The following is a 16,605-nucleotide window of genomic DNA, read 5'->3' as shown; positions in this document are numbered from 1 at the left end:
GTGCACACTTAATGAAAACATGCTCATGGGCACCATCGCTCTGTAAAGAGCAGGGGCAAATGTGTCATGAGAAACTCCAAACCCCTTAGTATCCGTGTAAGTTGTGTATTTATGACAGAGCTCCCAAAGACAGATATACTCGAGTCAGAAAAAGTGATTTCACAAATATATCTTACATGATATTAAAGAATCAAAAAATGTTGATGGGAGAGAATGCTAAGATACCATTTTGTTTTCCTAGGTTCACAAATGTTTCTTAAAGTAAGTCTGAGTCATTTGGGAATAGGTTAAAGAATAAGGTGTATTTATATCTATTTGGGAAGGTAGCTAGTTTTGCTATGAGTGTATGGCTCATTTGCCTTTCTTCACAGACTATGTGCACATATGCTTGTTCTTGTCAAACTTAAACAAATACAGTTCTTCCCAGAGCATGATATTTAAAACAGAATTAATCCTTTGAGTCATCACGTAAAATCTTAAAGGGATTTCTACACTTGCAGGGACATTACAATGTTAAGTTTCCAGACACTGTCCAAAAGTTGTGATTTCACATCTAAACCATCACAGGACCCTTCTGTAGCTGATGAATACCACATAGGCTTTCTATGTGCCCACAACAAAGAAGAGAAGGCTTTTTAAGGGACACACTGTCCAGTGTGGTCCCAGGGCAGCAAGTAAAATCTTACCTGTCATTTTGAGCCTGGCCTGAATTGGCCATACATGTCTAAACACAGCCTTTATGAAAATATGACTTCAAATATTTTTCTCTCCTCCTTTCATTCCCTTTCTTCAAGTACTCCGTTCACAAAGTATATCTGTGTTTTTACTGAAAATGAAGTCACTTTTAGAAGGCCCAGTTGGGGGGATCCCTGGGTGGCTCAGCGGTTTTGTGCCTGCCTTTGGCCCAGGGCACGATCCCGGAGTCCCGGGATCGAGTCCCGTGTCGGGCTCCCAGCATGGAGCCTGCTTCTCCCTCTGCCTGTGTCTCTGCCTCTCTCTCTATCTCTCTATGTCTATCATAAATAAATAAAAATAAATCTTTATAAATAAATAAATTAAAAAAAAAAAAGGCCCAGTTGTTGGGCAGACTGGGTGGTTCAGCGGTTTAGCGCCACCTTCAGCCCAGGGCATGATCCTGGAGACCTGAGATCAAGTCCCACATTGGGCTCCCTGCATAGACCCTGCTTCTCCCTCTGCCTGTGACTCTGCCTCTCTCTTTGTGTCTCTCATGAATAAATAAATAAAATCTTAAAAACAATAATAATAAAATAAAAGACTCGGTTGTTTTATATCAAGAACCCTAAATAACAGAAGGTAATAATTTCAGTTATGAACTCATTCTATAAAATACCATTATTTGGGGCAGCCCCAGTAGCTCAGCAGTTTAGCACTGCCTTTGGCCCAGGACGTGATCCTGCAGACCTGGGATCGAGTCCCAAGTCCAGCTCCCGTGTGGAGCTTGCTTCTCCCTCTGCCTGTGTCTCTGCCTCTTTCTCTCCCTGTGTCTCTCATGAATAAATAATAAAATCTTTTTAAAAAAATACCATTATTTGATTAATTATATAGGTTATTTTCTGATAATTCAACTTTTATAAAAATTTAAAAATACAGGTGATCAGGGGCCCCTGGGCGGCTCAGTCACTTGAGCATCTGATTCTCGATTTTGGCTCAGGTCATGATCTGAGGATTGTGAGATCAAGCCTCGCGTTGGGCTCTATGCTCAGTGCGGAGTCTGATTGAGAGTCTCTTTTTTTTTTAAATTTTTATTTATTTATGATAGTCACACAGAGAGAAAGAGAGAGAGGCAGAGACACAGGCAGAGGGAGAAGCAGGCTCCATGCACCAGGAGCCCGATGTGGGATTCGATCCCGGGTCTCCAGGATCGCGCCCTGGGCCAAAGGCAGGCGCCAAACCGCTGCGCCACCCAGGGATCCCTTTTTTTTTTTTTAGAGTCTCTCTCCCTCTCCCTCTGCCCCTCCCTCGGCTTGTACTAAATAAACAAACAAATAAATAGAAGTGATCATATGTTTGAAGATTTTGGTAGCTTCAGATAGTAATTTTTCTCTTTTTAAGAATTAAGGAGTGTAAGGGTGGCTCAGTGCTTGAGCATCTGCCTTCGGCTCAGGATGTGATCCTGGAGTTCTGGGATCAAGTCCCACATCCAGCTCCTACATGGAGCCTGCTTCTCCCTCTGCCTATGTCTCTGCCTCTCTCTGTGTCTCTCATGAATAAATAAGTAAAATCTAAAAAAGAAAAAAAATTTAAATGAAATCACAGTGTAAGCTTGGCAAAACAAACCATTACAAACTTTTTTAAATGCCTCTGATGTACACTCTTGTATACTTTTTGAATTCTCACAAAGACCTCTGTTTATGGCACAATGAGAATTGTAGCTGAGTGTCCAACTAAAGGAAAATTTAGAGTGGGACAAGGACAGATGTGCTGGCAGCTCATTCCCCACCCCCAACCCAGGCGCTGGTCCCCACTCTTCTTTTCACAAGACTTCACCAAGCTCCATTCAAGGGCTTCTGCCACTCAAAGTGAGGAATCTCATAAGTCAAAAATTTTGAATATCTCATTTTCATGTTTTTTGTTTTTTCCATGTACAATGAGAAAGCTCACAAATCTCCTTAGTCTGTTTCTGAATCTGAGTCTTTGGCTTTGTTCAGTTGGCAATAAGAACTCGGCCCTTTGGCTCGTGGACACTGACTCAAGTTTATCAGCATCTAGCATGAGGCCTTACATGTAGCCACACTCGTGTTTGTTGACTGATTGACTTACTGGCTTCTTTACTGGTTAACTGATGGTCATCATCATTGGGTTTCTCCATGGTCATTAAACAATTATATTTGTTCCATTGCTCAGATGAAGTCTAAGAATTGCCTGTGCTGTACTATGCAATAGCCACAATCTGTCCCTTGCAGGCTGAAAAACAGCTTACTCTATAAGACTACTAAATAGCAAATACACCAAAAATATGCTCTGGTCAATACAAATAAGTACAATGAAGACTGTCCCAGAAATAATTTCAATCAATTTTATGCAATTGAGCTATTCTTTCAAGGAGACCTTAATTTACTCAATCCCTGATTGAGTTGTTACATGAATCATGAAGGCTTAACTATGAAGATAAAGACAGATACTTCAATCAGGGAATACCCACGATGGTTTAATTAAAGAATTTTTGCATCTCACTTACAGAATATTGCTCCTTAAGTATGGCGTGGCATTTATTTAAAATGTCCCAGAGGCAATTAAGTCCTTGATTAATAATAAAATTTTCTTCCTTAAATTCATTCTCAATTACCATGCAGCTTATTTCTCCTTGCCTGGAACTTTAGCACGTAGTACTCAATGGATTTAACTCACATGTATTTCTGCACAATCCCATCAAAAATGGTTAGAAGAATTCAAGTCCACAGGAGCTAGCCTTTCCTAAAAGTTGGAGGTCATACGTGCAGTTTGCCTCACTTTTCACCTGCAACTTGCAGTCTACCCACATCCAGGGGTGTGTGATGACTCTCCTCTGAGTTATGAGAGAATAAGGGGACAATGACCAGGACATAACTAACTTCTAATACTCAGAGTTGTTTTTCTTGAGCTCAAGGAGAGAGGATAGTGATACTTGCCCACCTGACTCCGCTAGTCTGTGCTATGAGGAGAAAGAAAGGGTCATTTGTCCCCAGACCTGCCATCTCTGAATTGTTCTTCTACTTCCCTGGAAAGGAGGTGAGTGGTAAGGAAATCAGAGCAGTTAAGGGCATGGGCTCTGGAATCCAGCACACCTGGATCTGGTGACACCTTCAGTGTGTTACTTGGTCTCCCTAAATCTTAGGTTCATATTATGAGTTGGGATTTCTGTGAGAAATCAGTGAATGCAGGGAACACCTGATAAAATGTCTCACATTGGGACGCTTGGGTGGCTCAGTGGTTGAGTGTCTGCCTTTGGCCCAGGGCGTGATCCTGGAGTCCTGGGATCGAGTCCCACATCAGGCTCCCTGCATGAACCCTGCTTCTCCCTCTGCCTATGTCTCTGCCTCTCTCTCTCTGTGTCTCTCATGAATAAATAAAATCTTTAAAAAATAAAATAAAATGTCTCACACACAGGAAGTCCAATCAATAATAGCCACTATTATTAAAAAGAAGGCATTTCCCCCTCCTCTTCTCTGACCTCTTTGAGTTAGACATGGGGGTCTGGAACAGAGTGTTGCCTGGGATTTTTTACAGGTGTGCTGTCCCCCCCACCCCCCCCCCACACACACACACAGATGGTGAGAGGCACTCTGCCACATCTGGGAAACACACCTACCAATGGGACTGGGACCCCTCATCCATGCTAAGAGTAAGCAGCGCAGAAAATAAAAACGTCAAGTTATATCTCCTCTATAATATATAACCCTCTGGGTCTTCAGAACTTAATAGTTGGGCAAACTAGATACCAATTTTGGCATACCTATGAATTTTTAAACAGCTCTAAAATAATGTTTCATGTTTACCTATGCACATTAATCTTACATCTAAAAAGAGAGGAAAATCCAAAGGGTTTTGCCATTCATTTTATCTTAATGTTAGGCAATTTTTTTCTTTCAATGATTCTACAAATAGGCATTAGATACCTAAGCCTAGCCCTGGGGATATCAATGAGGAGAGAATCAGCTGTCTGGGAAGTTGAAGTCTAGGTAGAGGGACAGACCCAAGAAGGGGTCTCTAAGGCAAACAGAGGCCAGAAGCCCAGGAGTGGGAGGAGGCATTCAAAGAAGGCTTCTCAGAGGTGGTAACAATGTTGGAAGGGGGCAAACTCCAGAGGCAAAAGGTGCATTGTGGGTGCAAAAGGATGAGGAAGAGCACAGGTGAACTCACTGATTTCATCTCAATTATCACCAGTGTTGTTGTTTTTAAATATAATCACTATCCATATTTTTAAAAAGATTTTTATATTTATTTATTTGAGAGAGACAGAGAACGTGCAAGGGCGGGAAGGGCAGAGGGGAAAGAAAAGGGACAAGCCGACTCTGATGAGCTCAGGCCTCCATCTGGGGCTTGATCCCACAACTCTAAGATCATACCTGAGTCAGGCTGGACACTCAGCTGACTGAGCCACCCAGGCGCCCCTCACCAGTGATTTTCTTTCTTTGCAAATGCCATGCCCATCTCTAACTAATATGTTGGCTTCGTGCATGTGCTAGATTCCCAGATGTAAACACTAACCATATAAAACACCAAAAAACTGTCCTTTTTCTGATCCTGTCCTCTGTTACAGTGAGCAGAACAGTGACAATCCAATATCCTGAAATTTTCTGAATCAAAAAACCTCCCCTTTTGGCTCTCTGATAGGATTCATTTATGCTTTAAAATTATCTTAGACTTGGGATCCCTGGGTGGCGCAGCGGTTTAGCGCCTGCCTTTGGCCCAGGGCGCGATCCTGGAGACCCGGGATCGAATCCCACATCGGGCTCCCGGTGCATGGAGCCTGCTTCTCCCTCTGCCTTTGTCTCTGGCGCTCTCTCTCTCTCTGTCTCTCAGTCTTTCATGAATAAATAAATAAATAAAATCTTAAAAAAAAATTATCTTAGACTTAACTAATAATTTTGTTTTAAACAAGTATTTCCAACAGAATCATGTTGAAGAGATACAACCATTACGATTTGTATTATCTGAAGCTTAGGAGCAAAGCAGCATTATCTAGGTAACTCCAAATGCACAAGGGATAATACACAGATTCGAAATGTTAAAATACAAGGTAGCCATACTCATTCTAAGGCAAACAAACCTAAAATCTCTTTTTTTTTAATTTTTTTTATTTTTTTTTATTTTTTTATTTTTTATTCATGATAGGCACACAGTGAGAGAGAGAGAGGCAGAGACACAGGCAGAGGGAGAAGCAGGCTCCATGCACCGGGAGCCCGACGTGGGATTCGATCCCGGATCTCCAGGATCGCGCCCTGGGCCAAAGGCAGGCACCAAACCGCTGCGCCACCCAGGGATCCCCAAACCTAAATTCTCAATGGTAGACTTTGTTCTTTCTAACATCTATTGAGTTCTTTATTTACAGTTCTCTTAATCCTTTCAACAATTGTATGAAATAGATACTCTTATTGTCACCTATTTTATATAGGGGAGCACTTCTAAACTTCAGTAACTTTATTTAATAATTTTAAATTTATTTTATTCAGTAACTGTAAATTTTCAAACGGGCAGCTGCTGACAATACTGTGCCACATTAACAACTGATACATTTTCTCAGGGCAGTGCACAAGCCAGAACATATTAACTGACATATATATTGATCAGAAGAGCTTCACTATTCAAAAAAAAAAATCAAAACAGATATTCAAACAAGGAATGATAGCAAGAATGCCTCCTCCCTCCCCTTCAAAATTGTCTCTATGTAGGACAGTCTAGAAGAAGGCTCAGCAAATGTTGTCTGAAAGGGTTAGATAGTAACTATTTCAGATAGTGAGCTGAGAGATAAATGCTGGGATATTATACAAGGACTTGTACAAGAGAGAACACAAATTTCCCATATTTTTTTAACTGATGAAACTCAAAATAAAATTGAGTACAACTTTTGATAATATAGTTCTAACCAAGAGAAGAATTTCTTTGCGGGGCTGGGGTGGGGGGGTGGGGGGGTGGGGAATAGCATTTTGCTTAATTGGGAGTTAATGGTAAATATGTTCCCTTCATCAGAGCATGCATCTGGAAAAACCAACTCAGTTCAAGAGCTGTATAAAAATAAGTAGTGAGCAAAATTTGGCCTGTAGTAGTGAGCAAAATTTGAATACTTATTTAAGGGTTTAGCCTAAGACAAACCTAAACACTGTGGAAAAAATAAAAATAAAAAATAAAAATAAACACCGTGGAGACCCAGAGTACACAGACATAGGACCCAAATTACAGAGAAGTGCCCTCACCACAATCATGGCAACAGAGCAAAATGGTTAAGACTCAGGTTCTCAGCTTTGAACAGCAGCCATGCACCAGCCCTGTTTATTATTCAGAGATATCAACAAATACAAAGTTTCCAGGGCTCCCCACTGCCCTCCCATGGGATTCTCGTTTTTTTTTTATATTACTTGCTAACTTTGGAGGTTTGAAGTTGCTACCACACCAACTAGCTTGTGCTACACTAAAGTCAACTTAGTGTTGAATCACAAAAAGTATGTTATATTCACTTGTTTGTGGCATTTAAAAAAAAAACAAAACCTCAATTTCTCCCACTTTCCTTATTCCCCGTATCCTGAGGCCAAAAAACTTCTTTTTTGGTAAAGTTTTAACAAATCAGTTTTGTGTTCCTAAGTCTACCAGAATTTCATCCTCCTTTTAAATACAAAACCCAGAAACTCACTCTTTTGTGGGCTCCCTGCTCTTTGTGTGATCATAGGGTAGAGGTGGGGGAGGAGAGGGGAGTGGGGTGAGGAGGGAGGTTATTGGCTCACAAAAGTCCAGACAGAATTTGACTACAAAAATGCAGCACAGGGGAGCAGGGTGGAAGAAATGAATCAGAAATCCCACAAACAGAGGAGGGTTATTTTTCTTTTAAAAGATTAAGGATTGTAGGTTTTCATGCTTACTCAGATGGAACAAGAAAAGATTTTAACTTCTTTGCCTCATTCAGTTTGGCTCTGAACAAAACAAAAGTTGAGCACATTCTAAACATCCATTATAATTTTCTTCTTCCCTTTAAGATGGTGAGGCAACATCTGGTGAAAGATTTGGGGTTACATTCTACTCAATAATAATCACAAGGAAGAAAAGTCGAAGGCTCACCAAAAACGGAAAGGGAGAGGGAAGTTGTAAGGCCTTTCCCCCTCCTTTCCTGTGGACAGACATTCTAGGTAAAGCTTCTTTGCCATTGTGAATTAAATTCCAGTTCTAGCATCAAGCGGGACACCCTGATTCTAGTTGTTCATAATGAATGGGGAAATGCACATAGTTATTTTACTGAAGTGTCCAAAGGAGTATAAGCAGTTTCTTTGGAGGGAAGGAACCATATTTTCCAAATTAGTCCAACTCGTAGTTGATGGGCTGACTACCCATTTATCTACATCCATAACGAACTAGTGCTCCTGATGACTAATAATGCTTTCAGGAAGTAGTTAAACACCACTATGTTGTACACTGGTAACACAGAAGATAAAAAAGCAAGAGGAATAGGCAAATGAGGAGAGGGAAGGAAGTCACGGCAGTAATTTGAACAATAAAGTAGAAAGAGTTTCAGTCACAACAGGGTCTCAGTTCAGCCTGAGCAACCCTCCATCTCTATATGGACAAGTCTGATCATTTCTCTGCTAGAGTCATCCCCCCCACACCTCGTAATTAAAATTTCTTAAAGATTTCTCTTCTCTGACCATACCTACTGCATATTACACGTCACTGGGATTACAAAATCTTAAAAATTAACACAAAGCTTTGATAACAATGATAAGGTAGAAGAGAATATTGGAGGGGTGAAAACAGAGATAAAGAACTGATTTTAAGAGCCATGATTTTATTTTATTTTATTATTATTATTTTTAAAGATTTTATTTATTTATTCATGAGAGACACAGAGAGAGAGAGAGGCAGAGACACAGGCAGAGGGAGAAGCTCCGTGCAGGGAGCCCAACGTGGGACCCGATCCGAGGTCTTCAGGATCACACCCTGGGCTGCAGGCGGTGCTAAACCGCTGCGCCACCAGGGCTGCCCAAGAGCCATGATTTTAGGGAGTTGTGATTTTAGAAAGCAGCCTTGTTGCTGACCCTGGCACTATACCAGGCATACAGTAGATGATAATTAAATTTATAAATGTGTAAATAAATGGGTGCGAAAACCAAGTATCTTAAATTAGCTTTGTATAAATTTCCCTTCCTTAACTGTATGACAGTGATAATAATTATTTGTAGAGAATTGGAAGAACAAATAAAATTATACTATTTGCCTACTAACTAATGTGCATATGTTAATCATTCAAATAGAAAACAGTGATACATAGGCAGGAAATTTCTTTTTTTCCTTTTTTTAAAAGATTTTATTTTTTAAAAAAGATTTTATTTATTTATTTGAGAAAGAGAGGTAGAGGGAGGGCAGAAGTAGAGGGAGAAGCAGACTCCCCGCTGAGCAGGGAGCCCAATATTGGGCTCTATCTCAGGACCCCAGTAATCATGACTGAGCCAAAGGCAGATGCTTAACCAACTAAGCCACCCAGGTGCCCCTAAAGATTTTATTTTTAAGTAATCTCTGTACCCAATGTGGGACTCAAACACACAACCTCGAGATCATGAGTTGCACACTCCACTAACTGAGCCAACCAGGTGCCTCATACTCAAAAGAGATTTCTGAGGAAGATGATGTATTCTTAAATATCTTTGGGTGAAATATAAAATTGTCCTGTTGATAGGAAGGGTGAAGGTAATGAAAACCTTTTTTATTACAACACTCTATTTTCATATTTAACTCTACTTTTAAGCTCTCAACATATTTATAGCATCTAAGGTTTATGGATATGTTCCCAGTGATCATGAACTAGCCACAGGTTTTATTTTAAACTCACTTAAAATAGCAAAATTACAAAACAATGACTCATTATCATAATCCTCCTGTGGATATAGCTTAAAATACACAGGAAATCAATTTCTCTCTGAAAAGAGAAAAAAGAAGATAACACCTTTAAAATGCCACATAATGCTGAAATCCTTAAAACAATGTGGTCTGGAAGATGGGAGTTTTTATATATTATATACAGAACAAAGAAAAAAGAAAGAAAAGAAACAACTATATACTCTTAATAAAAGTGAAGCCCCAACAGAATATACTGTTAAAATGCATAGCCATTGGTACTATTCATGCAAGAGTACCTACACTTCCTGTGCTTCAAAATATGTCATCCCAATAGCCTCCAACAGAGGAGCATAGTGACAGTTCTCACTAAAAAACTGAAGTACTGGTTCCTGAAAAGCTAAAGCAATGTGAAACCGCATTGTGGGAAGTCTGTTATTCAGTTTACTCCTTAGCAAGAAAACAAAGAAGTTAGAAGTGCCAGCACAGACCTTTTTTTCTCAGGAGATTTCTCCGTTCTCTTCTCCCTGCACCCCCTCCATCACCCAGTATTGCCACTGTCCATGTCGCCCCACACCCTGTGCATTACAAATGTGCATCCACACTCTCCTGCTAGCACTCCCTCACCTCATAACCTCTATCTTTACATGCGTCTGAATCCTTGTATCACCATCTGAATCCATCACCTATCAGCCTAATCAACAGCGAATGTTTCCATTCTTTTGGTGGAATCACCAGTAAGTTTTATTTCAATGCTTTGAGGCATTCTCCTCCCCTCCCCGGCATCCTTTTTTTGAAAGCAAGCCAGTCCACTGCTAGGCTTTTTATTTAAGAAATTAAAGTCATCTCCAACTTTTTAAAAAAGATTTTATTTATTTACTCATGAGAGACACAGAGAGAGGCAGAGACGCAGGCAGAGAGAGAAGCAGGCTCCCCATCCCAGGACTCCAGGATCATGACCTGAGCCAAAGGCAGATGCTCAACCACTGAGCCACCCAGGTGCCCCAAGTCACCTTCAACTTTTATTTTTTTAAATAATTTTTAAAAAGATTTTATTTATTTATTCCTGACACACACACACACACACACACAGAGGCAGAGACACAGGCAGAGAGAGAAGCAGGCTCCATGCAGGGAACCCGACGTGGGACTTGATACTGGGTCTCCAGGATCAGGCCCTGGGCTGAAGGCGGCACTAAACCGCTGAGCCACCGGGCTGCCTCACCTTCAACTTTTAAAGCAGGCTTTGCTAGCCCTATTTTGACTGTATTAATCCACATAACTTTTCATCCTTGTTTATTTTTCTTATTATGGCGCAACCTGCCAGTATCTGGCCTATACTAACAAAGTACTACAAATCCATGACCCTCCTTCCTGAACCCTGACCAGAGGAGCTTGCTCTGGGGCTCCTGGGGGAGGGGTCCTCTCTCAGGCTCCTAGTTATGGGTTCCATGGTCTTCTCCACTGAGACTCCAGGCTGTAGCCTTTGTACCTTGGCTTCCCTACAGAATCATCTTGGGCTGCTCTGCTGCTCCCTGGGCTCTGGGGCCCATGTGTCGCCATTCCTTCTACAAACTACTGCTCAGAAGCTGCCCTGTCCCCCAGTCCCACCCATCCCTGCATGGGTAGAGAACCACTTTGCCCCTCCTCTTCAACCTAGTATGGCCTGTACTGAGGAAAGACAAAGGGGCAAGTGCTTCAAGTGACAATCCTTGATCCTAACTAACAAAGAGATCAGTGATGTAGCCAACTGCTCTCTGTGCAGACTTGGCTGGTGCTGGGGCTGCCCCCATAGGGCCCATTTGCTGTGCCTCCTGCTTGCCACCAGGCCTGCCACACTGTCCATGCACCTGCAGACTGATGCAGACCAGTTCTACTACATACATTAGTCAAACTGCAAGAGGTAGACCCAGATACTGGATGGAACACATTAAAGCAGGAATGTGACACCTTCACTGCCCAACTAGGAGGTCAGTTTCTTGAATACCTGCTGGTGTAGCTTGAGATCCACAGCTATGGTGACAGGCTCCCAGAAAGATAGCACTCCAGGCCCTGCCACTGTCCAGCCAGGGGCTGGTCTGGCAACAACACTGACAATAGTAACAAAGCACTGATTGGCGCAGGGAGTGGGGTGCAGTGGCATCTAGGGGTCGAGACAGTCATACATGCAAAACACTCAAGTACAAGCTGACAGTGGTCCAGGATGCAGTGCTCTTCTTTCTCCTTTTTTGTAAACTTTTGTAAACAGAAGAAAATTATATGTTGTTAACCGACAGAAATAAAAAGAATAGTTCAATGACTTTGGAGTGTCTAGTCCATGGGCCAATGGCCATCTGCACTTTTCTTTGGTTCCCTCTGGAGGGGAGGGAAGGGCTGGCGATGTATCTTCATGGTTTCTCTTTCCTATCCTATTTATGCACATTTCAAGAGCTCATCAAACTCTGAGGATATTCAGTCAAAACAGACCCATGTATCCAAAGGCAGACATCTTACTGACCAGATGAAACTGTGCTTCAGAGACACATTTACAGTAAGTAACATCAATCAAAGACACTTCCTGTGTCTTTTCCTTAAAGCATAATTGGTTCAAGCAGATGGCTGAAAAAGGAGTCCAATCTAGGGATGCATGGGTGGCTTAGCAGTTTAGCACCTGCCTTCAGCCCAGGGCATGATCCTGGAGTCTCAGGATCGAGTCCCACATCGGGGCCCCTGCATGGAGCCTGCTTCTGCCTATGTCTCTGCCTTTTTCTGTGTGTCCCTCATGAATGAATAAATAAAAATCTTTAAAAAACAAAACAAAAAAAGGAGTCCAATCTAAAAGGCCATTAAAGACAGGCTTAGCAATTGACATATAAGTGGAGGGCCTTTTGGCTAAGATCACACATATATTATCTTCATATAAATGACTGAGTACATTTGCTGGTCACCAGCAATATATAAGGCATACTGACAGCACACAAAAACACACTCTCTCATCTAGGGTTCACATTTTGAAAAGACAAGAAAAATCAGTATGAATCATTTTTTTCGGGCAGCCCGGGTGGCTCAGCAGTTTAGTGCCGCCTTCAGCCCAGGGCCTGATCCTGGAGACCCGGGATCAAGTCCCATGTCAGGCTCCCTGCATGGAGTCTGCTTCTCCCTCTGCCTATGCCTCTTTCTCTCTCTCTCTCTCTCTCTCCCCGTCTCTTGTGAATAAATAAATAAATAAAATCTTTAAAAAAAGTTTTTTTTGAATCATTCTTTTCAGTGCTACTTGTTTCCAATTATTAATGAGTGAGAACACGTAATACAGTCCTTCAACTTGATCTACAAGAAGAAAACAATGAGATGGTCCTTGTCATTATGCTTTTTTCTAGCTCTAATAGCAAAGCACTATTTATGCAGAAAGTTTTCAGCATTCCAAAGCAGAACAAACAACTGTCTTGAATATCTCAAAAAAGCTAAGTTTTTTTTTTAAGATTTTATTAATTTATTCATGATAGACATAGAGAGAGAGAGAGAGAAGCAGAGACACAGGCAGAGGGAGAAGCAGGCTCCATGTCAGGAGCCCAACACAGGACTCAATCCCAGGACTCCAAGATTGTGCCCTGGGCCAAAGGCAGGCGCCAAACCGCTGGGGGACCCAGGGATCCTCAAGCTTCTAGGTTTTAATTAAGTATTGAGAAGGTTCCAATTTATACTGAATGGATTTTGAGGAATTCTCATCATAAAACACATGAAAAGCAGTATAATGGAACCTGCAATATCAATCCTAATATCCTCTGTAAATAAAGGCAATGGTATCATTCCCTGTGATATCTATCATAAGGTTAAAAGGATAATTTTCTTCAGTTTGTATTTATTATACATTAGCTATGGGAGAGAGAACTAGGTCTATGTTTAAGCCCAGATCTCTCACTTGCATTATGTTTCAAAGGAAATAGCTCATTTGCTAGGTGACCTATTTTTGCTACTTACTGGATCCCAGATTTGACCATAAGGAGGTCTGAAGGAGGCTGAAACGTGCTTGTGTTCATCAATTTTTTTCCCACTTGGTTTCTGAAGATGAGGAGTCCAGAGGATCATAGTCCTCCGATTATATGAGAAGACAGTCTGCCCTGTGAGACCTTTATCCAAAAAAGAACCTGCAACCCTGGAAGAAATGTGGTGGAAGGCTTGATTTTGTTGAGAAAGTAAAGGCTGTGACTTCTTTCTTCTCAGCAATTATCATGCTGATTTTGTGTAAAAAAGCAGCATTTAGAGTATTTCCATTGTAGGGAATACCAAAATGTATGCAATTGTGTTTCATATAAAGCAAATGAAGCAGGTATTCCCTGAACCTGAGTCTTTGAGGATTTTCTACAGTGTGAGGTTCCAAATGGACATCTTCACACCATTTTTGGTGGCACAGAGAAAGCATGACTAAGTAACTTTCTGACCCTCAACATGCATGATGGGAATCAGACTGCAAACACTGGATGCCCTGTAGATACCTATTTCTTGGGAATAAGCAGGGGGTGGGGCACTCACAGAGGAGTCACTGTGAGCAAAGCCCTGTGTTGGTTCCTTCACCACAATCGGAGAACTTATTCTCACACTGTCTTGACTTAGTGGCTTTTCCCTTTCAGATAAAAAAAAGTAAGTGACAGCCTTTATCTTTTTCATGACACTACTCTGCCTCCATGGCTCTTTACAGTTTCAAATATGAAAAAATCTACTTGAGCACTTGGCTAGTTCAGTCAGGAGAGCACACAACTCTTGATCTCAGGGTTGTGAGTTCAAGCCCCACACTGGGTGTAGAGATTACATAATGAAATAAATAAACTTTAAAATTTTTTTTTTGAAAGAGACAAAAAGAAAACATCTATCAAGCATGCAACTTTGGTTAGTATTCCAAGAACTATGGTCAGGCCTGAGTAATCTATTCACAGACATGCTTCACAGAGAACATGTTCACTCCCACAGTTAAAGCTGATTATCAAAAACTAAATACTTAGAGGTTTCCACAATTTATAATAATCACTGTAGAAATGAGTTAAAAACCAATTATATTGACAATGATAACAATGCTGCTGTAATTCTATGAGCCTAGCATAAAGTAGGAGTTTAATAATTAGTATTCGATGAATGAATGAATAAGTTCAGCTTTGGTGTTTAATCTGGAAACAATACCAAAAGAGAATCTATGAGAAATCTAATATCTTATTCATTTTAAACTAATAATTTAAAAAACTCTTATGATTGGCTATTAAATCTTTAGCAGGACAGTAGTAATTGTCATAAGATGTACTTTAAAATTAATTCTAAAATCTTGCCTTAACTTGCCTTAATAAAAACACATCTGATGTATGAATTCATGAAAATAAATACAACTACCTCACTTTAGCTGAAAACAAATGTTTTAACTGGAAGCAAAGAGATTCTATCTGCACACACATCTAAAACTATCTTCTTAAAACTATTAACCTGTTGCCTTCATGCGCATGTGCGGTGACTGAATTATCAGAACAGAAAGCAGCAGCCCTAAGAGAGCCGATCTAGTGCGTCCAGTGAGTAAACCCACAAACAAAAAGGGATTTACACACCATCACAATGGCCCCTGGGAGCCGTTCCAGTCCATCAGAACCCAAATCCAACTTTTCAATGACACCTAAATATACAGACACCTAACAGACCTTGCATTTGCAATAAAGTAAACACGATACACCCTTTCGAAATCAGCTTATAAAAAATACAATAGGTATGTGCTTGAGTTTTTTTTAACTAAGTGCTTGAAATATACCCTAATTTGCTACTAGGTCAAAACAACCGAAAGAGTTAACAATATTCAACCCTGGGTTTCTGCAGCATAGTGCTAAATGACCCTTCATATCTCCGATGGCCTCTCAACAAACAAAGTTGGTAAATAAGAGAAAACAAATGACAATAGAATCCAATTTCCTACCTGATCCTGACCATCGCGGGGGCCAATCTGCAACTCCCCCCACAGCAGCCTCAGTGAAAGCACACAGTGGTAGGACTTACTTGTCCCTTTCTTGCTTTTGTTTCCTTTGAGAGCCATCCCTGAAACTTACCCAAGCTGTGCGTTTCTGAGTTAAGAGGCAGATCCAGTACCTTTAAAAAAGTTAACCGTGATAAATCACCATCTTCCTTACTGTTGAGTCTTTTTCCTTCTTTTACCAAGATTTCTTTCCACCAACCTGAGAGTAGAAACTTCCCTACGCTAAGATCTCAGATAATGGTCATGTTTAAAGACCAGCCCTGCTTGTCAAAGATTAGAGAGCTGTCTGGAGCATACACTCCTCTTCACCATCGCCAAGTAGGCCCGATAAATGCTAATACTCAGCATGACGCATCAAGAACTTTAAGCCTCAGCAATGGCTAAGCAGAAAGTATCACAAATTTACTGAAATTATCTGTGGCACAAAAGAAAAGAGAAGGAATTAATCAAAGTCTCTCTCTTAATGCAATGCTTGATTGAACTACCCCAATCCCTTTTTAAATAGGATACTGGTGGCAAGTGACCCTGATGGCATGCCCTAGTGAGATACACAAGGAACACTTGTTCCATTTTTTTCTTTTATGACCTCATTAAGGAGGATTTTGAAGATTGTTCCTGAATATGAGAACAAAGTGTCTTAAGACATCTCTAGCTTTTTATGTCTTTAGCCTTTTACTGCTGGGATGGACTTTGGGTCTGTGTTTATAACAGTATACACACTCATGCTCATACTTACCTCCCCCATAAAACAACAATCAAGCAAGGTGACTTGGAGGGAAAATAGCCAAAGTTGCAAACCTCTAAATGCAGAGATGTGGTACTTTCTCACACTGGAAAGTTCTGCCAAGACCAACTTGTGATCCACTCTTTTTTTCCTTCACTCTGAGTTTAGCTACCATTAATTAGCTCTGGCGGCTGTTTCAAGGCTCTTATCAAGGGAGGGCGCAGACTGCCAAATCTGCTAGTGTGAAAATACTCCACCGACAGGAACATTTTTCTGTTTGTTGATTCCATGCTTTGATTTAATATGGAAGATTATATTTCATAATCAGAAACAAACAAACAGATTTATAACCGAAGACATGAAA

The 16,605-nt window shown here is 40.9% G+C and overlaps 1 protein-coding gene across 9 annotated transcripts in view; it reads right to left on the bottom strand.

Annotated features, from left to right (window-relative positions):
• CLYBL (citramalyl-CoA lyase) overlaps window positions 1-16,605 on the bottom strand; it is a 298,522-nt gene that overhangs the window by 173,401 nt on the left and 108,516 nt on the right. Inside the window, exon 1 of one of the 9 annotated variants that reach the window (XM_038569956.1) lies at window positions 15,461-15,530. The exons of 7 other annotated variants lie outside the window; for them this stretch is intronic. In XM_038569956.1, the coding sequence (XP_038425884.1) occupies window positions 15,461-15,474 (14 nt within the window). In that variant the 5' untranslated portion in view covers window positions 15,475-15,530. Of the gene's footprint in view, window positions 1-13,494; window positions 13,580-15,460; window positions 15,531-16,605 lie in introns of those variants that run through there. One more of the 9 variants, XM_038569954.1, reaches the window with a different exon arrangement.

This window comes from Canis lupus, chromosome 22 (assembly GCF_011100685.1).
Source record: "Canis lupus familiaris isolate Mischka breed German Shepherd chromosome 22, alternate assembly UU_Cfam_GSD_1.0, whole genome shotgun sequence".
Taxonomy (NCBI): Eukaryota; Metazoa; Chordata; class Mammalia; order Carnivora; family Canidae; genus Canis; species Canis lupus.
This window is presented reverse-complemented; position numbering and strand designations above follow the sequence as displayed.